Genomic DNA, 14,173 nt, shown 5'->3' on the forward strand with positions numbered 1-14,173 from the left:
CATGTACTTATAGGCTGTGAGCCCAAGACTGAGGAGCAGGGACCCTTTTCAAGTAGCGCCTTGCAAGTGATACAGCCAATTATGACCTTGGTGAGAAAGCTGGGCCCCTCTGAGCAGCCTCCCCGGCTCCGAGTCGCTGACCAGTAGAATCCAAGTCCTCTCTGGAAAGAATTGCGAAAATCTTAATACTGGGCACAGGTGAGGAAGCTGAAGTGCAGAGAAGGGTAAAAACTGTCGTGATCGAACAGCCTCTCAGTGTTGGAGCTGGACCTCAGGCCCCTTGTGCCCTGTACCACCAAGAGGGAGACCAGATGGAGGAGCAGGGCCTCTGTCTCAGACCCCAGGGACTGACCAGGGAAGGCGGCAGTGGGCTGGGTCTGCTCACTCAGTGGATGGACAGCGGCAGGCAGCCTCTCCCTTCAATGGTGCCAGACAATCGAATCTTGGCCAGACAGCCATTTGCTAAATTTGGATCAGAGGACTGTCTTCTGTTAACCCTTCCATGTCTAAGCATTTGGGGGTGGGGTGTTCTCTATTCCTGGAGCCCTGTTTCAGCTGCACTAGGACGGGAGGAGGGTTCTCCTTGGCTATACCTAGTCTCAGAGATCAGAGACTTGGAGTGGTGGCAACTGTGACTGGTCAGCACCAAGCTGACCAAGCTGGCCACACCTGAAAGCTCCACCTGAATACTCGAGGGTCAGCTTGCACGGGTCACAGGCCAGAATGAAAGCAGGCAGAGGGCAGAGTGACATCGGGCAGCTGGACGCATGAGAGTAAGGCTGCAGGCCACGGGAAACCAGACTGTGGACCATTAGGAAGCAAGACCATAGCAAAAGCAGGCATCAAGCCAGAAAAAAAGAAAACAGGAATTGTGCCAGATGGTCAAAGGTTTGTGGGTCACAGAGAAATCAGGCCACAGAGGAGAAGGAAATCAGGCTTCAGAACGTCACCTGTGATTCAGAAGGAAGGGAGCTTCACCTCCCCGTGAAACCAGGTTGCCGGCCACCCAGGCCGCACCCCCAGCCCTCCCTCCAAAGCTGCGCCCAGCCTCACTTGAGCTGCTGGGTAATGAGCTCCTCGTCGTTGAGGTAGCGCAGCCGCTCCTCCTCCACTAGGGTGCGCTGCCGCTGCAGCGGGTCCTCCTGCCGCCGCGCCGCCTCCGACACGCGCATGCTCAGCTCCGCCTCCGTGCCCTTCAGCAGCGCGCGCAAAGACTCCAGGTTCTGTAGCTGCGGGACGCAGACGGACCGATGGACGGGGATGGGAGGGAACGGAGGCGCGCAGCCGGGAGAGGGCTAGGAGGAGGCAGGCAGAGGAGAGCCCGACGCGGGGCAAGCTCCACGGAAGATACCAATGCTCGGCTGTGGCCGTGAGCAGCAGTGAAAGGGTGGGATGGTGGGGGGGCACAGGCCGAGGGCTTAGTTCTGGGGAAGAATAGAGGCAGGAGGAGAACGGCCTGAGATAGTGGAGGGAGGAGTGCCAAGTTGGGCCCTGCAGAAGGTGCAGCTGCAGGGCCGTGGCGGTTAGCTGCAGCGAAGGGGTAAGATGGTGGGGGGCGGAGGACAATGTTTCGTCTGGGGAAATAAAGAGGCAGGAGAACGGGGTAGCGGATATTTGGGGGGCAAGGGGTGGCCCTACGTAGGGCCCTGCCCACCTTGCGGCTGCATGGCTATGGCTTCGATGAAGGACTCAAGCACTGGGGTTTGATAGAGCTTCGGTGGCTGGGCCGGGAAAACCGAGTTCTAAGGCCGAGTTGGGGCAAAGGTGGGGGTGGGCGAGATCTTACCCATTGCCCAGATGGCAACTCTCTGCCCCCTCTCCAGCCTGTCTCTACTCATTATTCTCACCTGACGGGCCCTGGGATACTCTCGAGGAGCGGGCACAGCGATGCCAGGCTCCTGACTGGTGGGACCATCTGCCAGGCGGGGCAGGCCCGGGAAGACTGTGCGGGCTCAGGAAGGGAGAGCTGAGGGGATCTGGGGGAAGGGCTTCCGCCCAAGGGAGGGGAGGGGGTAGAGAATGCGGGGCAGGAAGGGACAGGGACTGCCCTGAGGGATACTGACAGGAGAAGGGGGCTCAGTGAGGTGGATTGGGGCTTCCAGAGAGCGGTGAGGATTCAGGAAAGGGGCAAGAGGGCTCAGTGAGGGGGACCCGGGCGAGGGATGGGGGCGTGGTGAGGGAGTAGAGACTCAGCGAGGTGGCGAGAGTTCGAGGAGGGCTTCTGAGAGCAGCCCAGTGAGCGGCGGAGGGCCTCGGGATGGGGCAGACTCGCGGGAAGGAGTTTCGTGGGCGGGTTCTGGCGGGGCGGGGTTTTAGGGGGCGGGGTTTGAGGAAGCGGGATTACAGGGCGACGCCCCGGAGAGGGTGGTACCTGGAGCTTCCGCAATTGCTGAAGCTGGCTGCGCAGGTCATTGGTGCTGTTCTGCAGGCCACGCAGGTGTAGCTGCATCTGCAAACGGTTGATGGCAGTGGGCTGCCCCGCAGGCGTGCTGCTGGCCGAGGGCGGGGGAGGGCCGGACACTGGGGTGGCCCCGCTGCTCCGGCTGCCTGACCCGCAGGCTGCAGACAGGGACCACGAGGATGGGAGAAAGGGAAGAAATCGTGAGCCTGGGGTAAAGTCCTCCCCACTCCTGACCCCACACAGCAGCCACAGAGAGACGTGGCTCTGGCTCCCTGCCCCAACTAGTGGTCAGCCCTCTGCGAGGAGCAAAGCGCCGGAGCGAAGGCATCTTGGTCTAAGGTGACTACTCATTTATCCATTGAAGCCTGGTGATGTAGCCACTTTACAGATTAGGCATCTGAGGCTCAGAGAGGGCAAGAACCTGTGGGGGAGGGGAGAAGGGTCACTCACGTGCTGAGGGGGTGGCTGCTCCATTGGAGCCTTCGATCTTCTCACTGTGGCACAGGGGAAAGATGGCCATCAGGGGGTCCAGGCCCCAGACTGTCAAAGCTGGGTGAGACCTTAACATAAACTCCTCCAGTCCCCTGATCTCAGGACGGAGTCCCAGAGAAGGGAGGCGACTCACCCAGGGCAAAATGATGAGACACTGGCTGAGCTGAGCCCAGGGCTCCTGCTGCTCGCTTTCCCTCCCTCTCGCCCAACCACATGCCTTGGCAGTGGTGTTGGGAGAAGAACCTCACCTGGGGGTCTCTGGCTCCGAACCTCGCAGTAGGGCACTCTGCACCAGGCCGGTGAGGCTGGCAATTTGCTTCTCCATGGCCTCCATGCGCTCCCTGGGGAAGACGGTGGCTTTGAGCAACCCCATCTCTGGGCGTGGGGTCCCTCCTGCCCAGCGCCCCATTCCTAAGATTGATAATTAGAGGAAATACCATTCCCTCCCCAGCCACCAGCACACAGACAATTCAAAGGGTCCCACTGCCTAAGGATCCACAGCCTACCCCCAACATTGGAAAGGCCCTTCCCCATCTGACAGTCACCCCCTCCCTCTCCAGACTCATCTCTCATCACTGGCTCCCTAATGGGCCCCACCAGGCCACTCTGGGTCTCTGCACATGTATTCCCCCTGCCAGCATGCCCTCCTCCCTACCCTCTTCTCTGAAGCCATCCCAGAGCCCCCAGCAGCCTTGAGGAGTACACCCTCCCAAGGGAAGAACAAGTATTTTTTGCTGTGTCTCCGTCACTAGGCAGGGCAGGAACCGTGTTTGCTCAGCTTGGCATAAACAGTGGCCAGTGCAGTGCCTGGCACACAGGCCACAAGAAAGCTGTGTGAATGGATCGTTTCTTCTCATCTCTTAGCAGTGCTGCTTGAGGGCAGAGGGGGGCAGCTCAGTGCCCTGGTTACTTCCTCCAGCCTTGCACCCTTAGCAGGGAGCTGAATGATGGGCAAGAGTTCCCCAGCTCGGAGGCTACTTAAAGAAATGTGCCTCTCTCCCCATCCCCACTTCTTACCAGCACCCCCTCCCCAGTGGACTTCAGCCGGCCCTGTGCTGGACAGCTCTCATGGCGGCACATTCTGTGTCTGAGCAGGAAAGGCACTAAATAAAGAGTTCTACTTCAGCCTCAATTTTAGTTGGGGAAACTGAGGCTCAGGGACCGGATGCAAACCCAGGTCTCCAGGGTCCTTGTCTGGGGCCCTCTCGTCCAGCTCTCAGGCCTTGCAGATGAAACGTCTTTCCAGTGCCTTCCCTGCCACGGCCAAGATACTCTGGCGACCCCTCAAGGCTACTCCGGGTCTACAGGGATTCCCGGGTCTCAGAGTCCAGGACACAATCTGCCACGGACTCTGCCGTGCCCCCTCTCCCCACCCCACCCGCGCAGCCCCGGGCCTCGCCAGCGTCCCTCACCTGGTCTCCGTGTCCTTGGCTGGCACAGGCGGCCCGAACCCAACGAGCGGGCGTTCCCCAGGCCCGGGGAAGAGCTCGGGAGGGGGGGCTCCAGCCGTCGAGGAGCCCCCGGTGCTGCGGGTCTTGCCTCCGGGGCTCTCGGCGAAGACCGACGAGGAGCCTGAGTCCTTGCGGAAGGACTGGCGCACCGGCGAGCCGCGGCTGGGCGGCCCCGAGTAGGGGCTGTGCGGCGGCGGGGGGCCCCCGGGGGGCGCAGCCACGTCGGCCAGCTTCTGCGGCGACGAGGGCGGCAGGCGGAAGCCGTAGCCGTCGCCGTAGAGCGGGCCGCCTCCGGCCGCCGCCTTGTACAGCGAGTCCTCCAGGTCGGACTGCAGCGCGGCGGCCGAGTAGGTGCTGAGTGAGCGCACCGAGCCGCGCTTGTACAGGCCACCGGCGCCCGGGTAGGCGAATGGGTCGCCGGCGGCCGCGGCCAGGCTCAGGCGGCCCTCGTGGAGCAGCCCGTAGGGGTCGGCGTAGAGGCCCTCGCCCTTCACCAGCACCATGCCGCCCGCCTTGCCCGCCAGGTCCTCATCCGGCTTCACGTCGCGCCGCTCCAGGATGGCGCTGGGGCTCGGGCTAACGCCCGGGGCGGCGGGGGCGCTTCCCAGCCGCTCGGCCGCGTGGTGCACGGGGCTGCCGGCGTAGGAGGGCGGGCGCCCCCCGGCGTACGAGAGGCGCGAGCGCGACGGCGAGCCCGACGGCAACCCCGACGGTAGCCCCGGCGGCGGCGAACCGGAGGCCAGGTGCGGCGCCGGCGACAGGTTGTTGAGGCGCCGCGTGGGCGACGACTCCCGCGACGCATACACCATCTCTCTCTGTGCAGAAGACAGCCCCCGAACCCCACAGGGCTGGTCACAAAGGGGAATCCCTTGCTTCTTACTTGAGGAGCCAGCAGCTCCCCCCTGACGCTTAGGAAGTCCCTTCTGTTCTCTGCCTTCCCACCCGCCTGCTGCATCTTGGGCCCCTTTCCCTTCAGGGCTCCCAGCACGGAGGAAGAAGTGGTGGAGGGAGAGGCACCAGAGGAGCGACCCCCAGCCCACCCTATGGTGGGGGATGGGAAGCGAAAAGGTGAGGGGTGGTTCCTGAGAGAGGTCTCCTAGAATATTTAGAGGCGGGTTCGAGAAATCTGATCGGACAGGAGGGGAAAGTGGCAGGTGAGGGGAAGGACTCCTCCCTGACTCCACAATTAAGGGAGGCCACCCTCTGCTTCAGCCTCCACATTCCCTTCTCCACAGCTGTCCCTGGTGACAAGTGACTAGACTCTGTGCTCCTGGACCCCATCTGCCCAGCCTCCCCAATGCCCTGGGCCTCCCCAGCCATACCCGGAGGTCCCCGTTGGTGAGGTGTGAGCCAGGGAAAGCGGCGTAGAGTGGCTCCTTCCTATAGATCTTGATAATACTGCGGTCCTGGATGTCCCTGGGGGAGGGAGGGGTGCAGAGGGTCACCATCCCCCAGCCCTGTGATGAGGAGGGGAAGCTACTCCAGGCACACGGAAGAGGGGTGGCCAAGAAGGGCCACGAGCCCCAACCCCTTCCTAACTCCTTGCTCAGTGGATCTCGTGCCTCGGGCTGCCTGCCACCAACACACACACACTCAGCAGCTTCCACCCCGTACACCTCCTCGGCCTCACGAGCCATTTTCAGGTTAGCTCAAGCCAAGGCCAATCAGCAGGGGTGGATGATTTAAAGGGAGGGGGTGGGGCCGGGATGACCGAAGAAGGGGGCGGGCCGGTAGGGCTCCGGGAGGAGAGGGGAAGGGCTGAGGTTAGGTCAGGAGGCGGCTGGGGAATGACCTGCGGCGTCGAACCCCCCTCAGAGGAGGAGTCTGGGGAGGCCCACCCCATCCCCCCCGGGGCCACGCCCACCGGACGTCCTCCAACTCGTAGAAGACGTTGCGAGCCTCGTCCTTGATGAGGATGGCTGTGTTGGGCGACTTCAGCATGCCCATGGTGAGCTTCTGCGGGAACATGTGCGCGATGAGTGCGTGCAGCGTGTCCAGGCTGCTGACCTCGTGCGTGATGTGCACGCGCCGAGTCTCCTCCCCGAACTGCAGGAACAGCACCCCTGCGAAGGAGACGCCGCCCTCGCTGTCAGGGCGGCTATCACCACCACGCCGGCGGCCCGGGGAGCCTTGGGGAGCCGCGCTGGTCCCGCAGAGGCAGGGTCTGAGGCCGGATGCCGCCCCGGAGTGCAGGTGCACCCAGGCACTCCTCATGCTGCCGGCGCCTTAAGGCATCTCCTCGACCCCAGGCAGGTTGGAGTCTGGACGAGGAAATGGAATTGGGGGCAGGAGCAGGTGGGGCAGAAACCGAGAGTGAGTGGTTGCTGAGGGGGAGAGAGGTGAGAAGGGAGGGGATGAAGGAAAGGGGGGCTGCTGAAGGGGGTGAGAGAGAAGCCTAAGGGAGAGAGGAGGCTTGGAGAGAGAGGGACAGGGCAGGGGCTGCTGAGGGAGAGAGAAGTGAGGGAAGAGAGAAGTGGAGGAAAGTTGGGAAGGGAGCCGCAGAGGAGGGAGAGGCCTTGTGGGGAGGAGATTGCTGGGGGTAGGGGGTAGGGGGGGGAAGATGGGTATGGGGGAAGGGAGCCAGAGGCTTACTAGAAAGATGGTTGAGGAGAGAGGGAGTGATGAAGGGGATGGAGAGGGCTCCAGGGTGAGCAGAGCAGAGGGAGGAGCCAGTAGCCTGGAGGGAAGATGGGCAGCAGTACCTGGTGAGCGCAGCTTGGTCTGGCTGGTTGAGCGGGAGAGGGGCAGGCTCTGTCGGAAGCGGTTCATCCTACTGAAGCCCAGGGGCAGCTCCGCCTCCGACATGGTCTCCAGTGACTCAGCCGAGGCGTATGACAGCTTGGCCGCCTGGTCTGCCAGCCCAGGCTGGGCTCCCTGAGTGTGGCGCGAGCTGCGGGTCTGCAGGGGCAGGGCGGGGCAAGAGGAACCGGGAATGACCCCTTCTCTCTGCCCACTGCCCCCATCCAGGCTCAGGGAGCCCCAGCCAGCCAGCCAGCCAGCGAGACACACACACACACACACACACACACACACACACACACACACACACACACACACACACACACACACACACACACACACACACACACGGGAGGGTCTCCTGGATTCCAGACTCGCTGTGTGGCTGCAGGAGAGTTCCCCAACCTCTTGGGGCCTTGGCCTCCCCAGGACACCCAGCAGGTAAGCAGTGGGCAAAGGACTCAAGCACCCTGGGAAGCCAGACAAGAAACCATCTGAGCGGGAGCCATGGGCACGCCTGCTATTTTAAGCTTCCAAAGAACAACAACACAAATTTGTCACCGAGGTGAGCAGCAGAATCGTTGAGCAAATTGGGGCATTAGTTCCAGACATTAATTAAGCGGCGGATGCGCGAGCGATGAACTTATCCTTCGTGGAGTTCAGAGGGTTGGGGTGGGGGCGGGAAGCAGGGAGAAAGCAGAGAGCTAGGGACCCCAGGATCCCAGCTCTGGGAGGTATGGGCCCTCACAGAGCTGGGAACAATGTCCTGGACTTAGAGTGACTGGGAGAACCACCCCAAACCTCCCAAAGCCAGGTGGACCCCAGTTTCACACAGACTACCTGCCTAGTACATGCAGTGCACATGCTCAGCCCACACGAGCACATGGCATAAGTGCCAGGCCTCAGCCCCTCCCTGCATGGCACATGCTGCCACACAGCCAACCTGCCTGGCTAGCCTCCCAGAAAAGCCTCCTCCAGTACCAACATAGCAGCCCCTTGCCCTGAAGCCACAGCTGAGGGTGATATCTGGCTGGAGCTAGGGAAGGGTGTCACCCAGTGACCATTCCCTGCCCCAGGGACAGCTCGATTACTCTCTCCTTGGGAGAGGGGACACCCTGATTTCAATTGCATATCAAGAGCCTACTTTTGGCTGAAAGCTGGAGCTGTCACTCAGGGCCACAGCTCCTGTCAGTCTGCCCCAGCCCCTCCCCTCAAACCTGGTTGCTGTCAGAAACCCATCTATTTAAGGGAGAAAGATACTGAATCAGATCTACATCATTCCCTGTTATGTAACATTATATATATATTAGATGTATCACACATATACATGTTATCAAGAAAAAAATCATGTTGCCCAATTGTATTTTTCTATAAAATAAATTGCCTATCTTCAACAGCAACAAATCATTCAAAACCATTAACATTGGTTATCTTGGGGTTGAGACAGAGCATTCCCTTTCTACTTTATACATTTCTCTGCCGGGTGAACTTTGCACAATCAGAATGTATCATTTTTATCATTTTTTAAAAAACAGTAAAAATATCTCTAAAAAGGAATTATTTATTCTCCTCCTCAGCTCCCTCCATCCCCAAGTCCTGATTAACCCCTAATTAATCTCCATCTTCATATTAACTCAATTTAATGTTTTAGTCGGATTAGCACTCTCGAAAAGAGAGAGCATCTTCCTCTGATGGACAGTGTGCCCAGCTGTCCCCAAAGTGTCCTCAAGGGCTTGGAGATAGAGCAGGTCAGATTTGGGGACATTAGCGGGCATCCAGCCTCAAGCACAGTGCCTTGACCAGCGGGTGGGCATGGTTCTGGGGAGGAGGGAGGCAGCGTAGCAACTGGAACCACTGGGGGGATGCCTGTGCCCAGACTTTGGACCCTGCAGCTCAGTTCTAGGCTGATCACCAGTGCCGGCCTACGCCCTTCTCTCTTCCCAGTGTGGGGAACCAGGCCTGGTCTGGTGGTCATGAGGTTGCCAGGCAACTGGAAGGTCAGTGGTTGCCAGGCTAGTATGGATGAGGGGCTACAGAATTCAGGCAAAATGAGGCAGCTAGCAGGGATGAAGAGTAGGGGGTGGCCACAGTGCCTGGGGGGCACAAGTCAGTTGCCAATAAGAAGATGGAACAGGGGCCAGAATGAAGGAGGGGCAGGGATCCTAGGGACTGAGAAGGCAGCCCAGGGAACCCTGCGAGAAGAGATGCCCACATTCCCTGCCCCACCAGTTCCTGTTTCTATCCTGGCCTCCTGGGCACCTTTCCATTCTCACAGCCTTTGTAGAAAACCCTCTTGAGAAGAGAGAAAGCCCATTAGCATGTCTCTCCAGCCCTGGGCTGGGACAACAGAGCAGAAAAAAAGTGAGACATCCAGAAGGACTTCCTGACTAGAGGGAGATGGCAAGAGAACAAAACAGTAATTTAAGCGGAGCTCTCCAAAGATAGGAAAGGGCTTCCCAAAGATCGGAAGCAGTGAGCACCAGTCCCTGGAGATGCTCCAGTGAGGAACCGATGACTCCTGGTCAGAGATCAGGCAGACGGAACCCTGAGTGGGGCAGTCAGACTAGGATCTGAGATTTCCAAAAGCTGTCCACAGGCTAGGACAGAATCACTTGGGAGCTTTTAAAAACACTCTTTCCAGTGCCCCACATTCACTAAATCTGAATCTCTGGGGCTTGAAGCCTGGGGTTCAAGGTTTTTGACAAGTTCCCAAGGTGATTCTGAGCTGGGAATCAAGTCGGTATCCAGGATGCTAGTAGCTTATGAGGTAAGGCTCACCATGAGCCAGGCACTGTGCTTAGGACATGCAGTCTCGTGTTTCTTCTACCTTTACAACAACTCTATGATGTAGATACTGTTCCATTTTATGGAGGAGAAACCAAGGCTCAGAGAATTATGTAACTTGCCCCAGGTCACCCAGCTAGTTAGTAGCAGACTGGAATTCACCACCAGACAGCCTGGCCCTTGGCCCTGTGCATTGAACCACTACGCTCTACTGCTTCCTCCAAAAAGGCTATATGCCTGATGCCACGACTCTACAATTCCGTGATTCTCTGATTCAAGGACTTTTCTCTGGGAGGATGCATGCAAACAAGACGCTTGGAGCAAGATGACACTGGGGGAGTCTGGAATGTATACTTCCCACCCCCTGTCATGATGCCCAGGATGTGAGGGACCGGAGACTCCAGGACGCAAGCAGAAGTCTAACTCAGTTCAGTTCTGAGTCTGGTGCCAGAGAAGAGGAGGTCCAGGAGCGTGCTCCCTCGGGGGTCAGCAGGATGCCCTTGGAGGGGACAGACATCTCTCCAGCTGTGGATGGTCCAAACTCTCCAGAGGAGGCAGGAAGGCACCATCCCTGAGCCCAGCCCTCCACTTGGGCAAAGGGTTTGGAGGTGTAAGTCTGTGGGTCTCTTGCCTGGCACTGACCAGCTCCCCATAGTGGAAAGTAAGAAAGGGATGAGGGGCCCATTATAGTCACAGGGCCTCCCTGGAAGATGAAGTCTGAGTTCAGAGAACAAGGCCCTCAATAAGATCATGAGGTCCACTTCCCTCCCCTGGAGCCAGCAGTGCCTCCAGGCTGGGGAAAATGCCTCTCTCATTCCCAAACGCTCTTTACGTCCTGGGGAAGCCTGAGCATCCCCAGCCCAGATCCCCAGCAGGGGTGGCACAAACTCCCACACTGGATCCACAAGCCCCTGGCAGGCGAACCCAGGCTCTCTCAAAGCAGCAGACCCAGCCTGCAGTCCCAAGGCCCACCACCCACACCAGACGGTCCCTTGCAGATGCACAACCTTGTGCAAAGCATGTGCAGGGAGGGGCACGGGCGGGAGAGCACATGCGGTTGTCACGGACGCAGAAGCACCACACACTGACCTTGAAACTCCAGTAGTTTGGCTGCTGATGGAAATAAGAGAAGAGATGGTTATGCGGGGGCGCTGGGAGGAGAGAGTAGGGCCAGGGGCAGGTTAGAGACCCTTGGCGCTCAGCACTCAGCCCTGGCACGTGGGCCCTCCACCCTCCCAGGAACAGGAAGGAAGCCATGCCTGGTACATCCCATTCTCTACGGAAGCCCGGCATGGCCCTGAGCGGGCTCCAGGCCTGCTGCTGGGGGAGGGGAGAACCATCATTCCAGACGTTTATAAGCCACGTAACTGTCCTCAGAGAGTTACAGGCAGGAAAAGACGCAGATGACCATGATACAGGGGACACGTGAGACACTGGCAGAGCTGAATCGGAGCTGCAGGGTCAGAGAAATGGCATCTGGTTGTGGCCGGCCAGGGAAAACTTCCCGGAAGAGGTGGCATTTTTGGTGAGTCTTTAAAAAATGAACATTTTTGGTGGGTCTTTAAAAAATGAGCAGCTGGAGGTTGGGAGGAAGGGCCTGCTGAGCAGAGGGCCTGGGGAGGCATGTGCAGGGTGTGTTGAGGGAACAGTTCAGTTTGGCTGGGGCGCAGGGCCTGGGAAAGTAGCAGGTTAGGCTGCGAAGAAGGCCCTGGGGCCAGAGGAGCGCCCTTAAATGCCAAGCGAAAGAATTGAGACTTAACTGGGTGGACAAGCAGAAAGCATTTGCGTGAAACTGAGTGGGATGGGACTGGACCCCAGGAGGGCTGATGGGGCAGGGAGTGGAAGAGGGAGGCAGGGGGCCGAGCCCAGGGCAGGGAGGCCTGTGTAACATGATGCACCTGGGTTACAGGGGAAGTGGACAGATGCCCATCACCCCACAGCCCTGGGCAATGGATGGGGAGCCATGGACAGCAAGGGAGTGTCGGCAACGTTCTGTGGTTGAACAGATGAGAGGGGAGGGCTCCTTGCTCCCCTAGAATGGGGGCCTCAGGTTCCTCCTCATTAACAATAACCTACAGTCACCCTGCCTTCCCTGGAGACCAGAAGGCCCCTCCAGATGGCTAAGGACAAGGGAGGAGTGACCCGGAGGCCGGATTGGTTCTTGGCAAAGCTGAGGGCACCCTGCTGACCGGTGCCAGCCTCAGCAGGAAGACAGAGGCAGCAGATGGCCTGGCCCTGGGGTGCCTGGCACCAGCAGACAAGATTCCCTAGGCCTCAGAGCCACTGGCAGAGGAGAGTGACACCAAGGGTCCCTGATGGGGGGAGGACACCATGGCAGGGTGTCCTGTGCCGCCTGAATACTTTAGTGGCAGAAAGGAGTTGGAGAGGGGCCCTACTGGGATGGAGGCTTCGGATCTTTAGGGTGGGGTGATGCCAGGCTAGGGCTAGGATGAAGAGGTTTACTCACCAGGACCATCCCCTCTGGGCCACAGTCCTCACCTCTCCCCCCAGCATTTGCTCCAAGAGATGCAAAAAATAGTCACATGCCAGGCAGAGGAAGGGGACAGCAAAGTCTGTGACCTAGCCAGTGCCTGGAACTACCCATGGACACATGCCACCCCGTGGGTGTCAGGGGATGTCCACAGATGCTGAGGGGAGGGGAGGTGGGGGACTGGAGTATCAGGCTGTAGCCACAGCTGCCTGTGGCCTTGGGGAGGGGAAGGAGAGCAGAGGGAGTGGACATGTGATGGCAGGGGGTGGGGGGCAGGGCAGGCAGAGCCAGGCAGAGGGCAGGGGAAGGTTTATGATGAGAGTCATGTCTGCAGCCCCAGTGGTGATGGACGGCTCTGCAGAGAAGGCCGCCGTCCCTCATCCACCATCACCATCACACCATGTACACACAGGCCACCCACAGCGCCCTGCAACGACAGGCCCCACACGGAGAGCTGCGTACAGACGCGCAGACATCCTCCAATAATGACATGGCCACAAACACACCCAGAGCAACAAAGACATGCCCACAAAGGGACACAAACACTTGGAGAAAAGCCCTCCATGGTCAGAAACAACCCCAGAAACAGAAACTCAGAGATAGAGCTATTCATACGTGGACCAACCCCATTCATACAAAACATGCACCCCGGGCCCGCCCAGGACACTGACCTGCTCACACACACTCCCACAAGCAGAATCAGAGAGGCCCCCCCGGCCCCTAGGGAGTCACAGAAACAGAGACATGATGGATACCCATTCACACATATGTACACACATACACGCACACCAACTGCAGAGACACACAAAGCAGCACACACACGTACAAAGAGAAAGTCTCATCCCTCCTTCCCCCCACTAGCCAGGTCATGGTGCCTCTGGCCACCTCGGTCACTGTACCATGCCTGTGATGTCCCAGACATCACGTGGCAGGTAGGTGAACACCTGATTCAAAAGAAGCAGAAGATGCCCCACCCCCGCCCCCGCCCCAAATGTCAACACATCGGACTCAGTATGTGCAGACAGCTGGGGCCCACCTCATGTCTCTGGGAGGGGGACAGGGATGGGGCCTGGTTACAGCCACACTAGCTATGCCCTCAACCTGGGCCTGCCTCAGGCAACGCTGGGCACATCCATGGGGCAGCCAGACCTGGAAAGGAGGGATCAGTAGCTGGGGCCAGGGGAGAGGGCTGGGTGGCATCAGTGCCACAGAACAGGCCAGCCAAGCCCCACTAGAGGGTAAAGATGGAAAAGATGCTGTTTTTGTGCTTGGTGAACTTGGAGTGAGGCTGAGATCAGAGTCCTGGGACTTTGGGCGCTGGCTGGTCGAGTACACAGAATCCTGCCCCTCCGTCACCTCGGAAAGTGGGAAGGATGATCCTCCTTCATGTTGGCCCCACCAGGAGTGAGACACAGAGTCTCCTGGCAACTCAGTGTCCTTGGAGGGGAAAAACCATAGTAGGGAGAGGTCCTTGGGGATGCCGTCTATCCCCCGTCTCTGTCTCTTTCCAGGGTGTTAAACCCATGGGACAGCCTTGGGTGACTGAGAGCAGAGGGTTCCTCTGTTTGCTAAGGTGGGACTCTCCTCCTCCCATCTCCAGCACCCTTTACTCCTCACCCTCTTCCTGGTTGTCTGTTCCTCCCGCCCTGCTCCACACAGTGCCTGGTATAGAGTAGGCTCTCAACAAATATTTGGCCATGAATGAGTGTCAAGAAAACAGGACCAGCCACAAGTGGAAGGGGGTATCTCTGCATACTCTATTCTGGCACCACTTTCCATCTCCTGGCACCCAGTAGAGCTCAGCCTTCCATGTCT

General features: G+C 59.0%; 1 protein-coding gene across 8 annotated transcripts in view; it reads right to left on the reverse strand.

The window, feature by feature from the left end:
* The window catches only part of SRCIN1 (SRC kinase signaling inhibitor 1), a 76,449-nt gene that overhangs the window by 31,885 nt on the left and 30,391 nt on the right, over window positions 1-14,173 (reverse strand). For 6 of the 8 annotated variants that reach the window (XM_036837673.1, XM_036837672.1, XM_036837674.1 and 3 more), the window contains 9 exons: window positions 10,957-10,980; window positions 7,047-7,242; window positions 6,209-6,407; window positions 5,667-5,760; window positions 4,306-5,159; window positions 3,142-3,234; window positions 2,852-2,895; window positions 2,372-2,559; window positions 1,054-1,229 (listed from right to left, as the gene is read on the reverse strand). In XM_036837673.1, coding sequence (XP_036693568.1) covers window positions 1,054-1,229; window positions 2,372-2,559; window positions 2,852-2,895; window positions 3,142-3,234; window positions 4,306-5,159; window positions 5,667-5,760; window positions 6,209-6,407; window positions 7,047-7,242; window positions 10,957-10,980 — 1,868 coding nt within the window. The remainder of the gene's footprint in view (window positions 1-1,053; window positions 1,230-2,371; window positions 2,560-2,851; window positions 2,896-3,141; window positions 3,235-4,305; window positions 5,160-5,666; window positions 5,761-6,208; window positions 6,408-7,046; window positions 7,243-10,956; window positions 10,981-14,173) is intronic. The other 2 variants (XM_036837669.1, XM_036837670.1) reach the window with 2 other exon arrangements.

Source organism: Balaenoptera musculus, chromosome 20 (assembly GCF_009873245.2).
Source record: "Balaenoptera musculus isolate JJ_BM4_2016_0621 chromosome 20, mBalMus1.pri.v3, whole genome shotgun sequence".
In the NCBI taxonomy this organism is placed as follows: domain Eukaryota; kingdom Metazoa; phylum Chordata; class Mammalia; order Artiodactyla; family Balaenopteridae; genus Balaenoptera; species Balaenoptera musculus.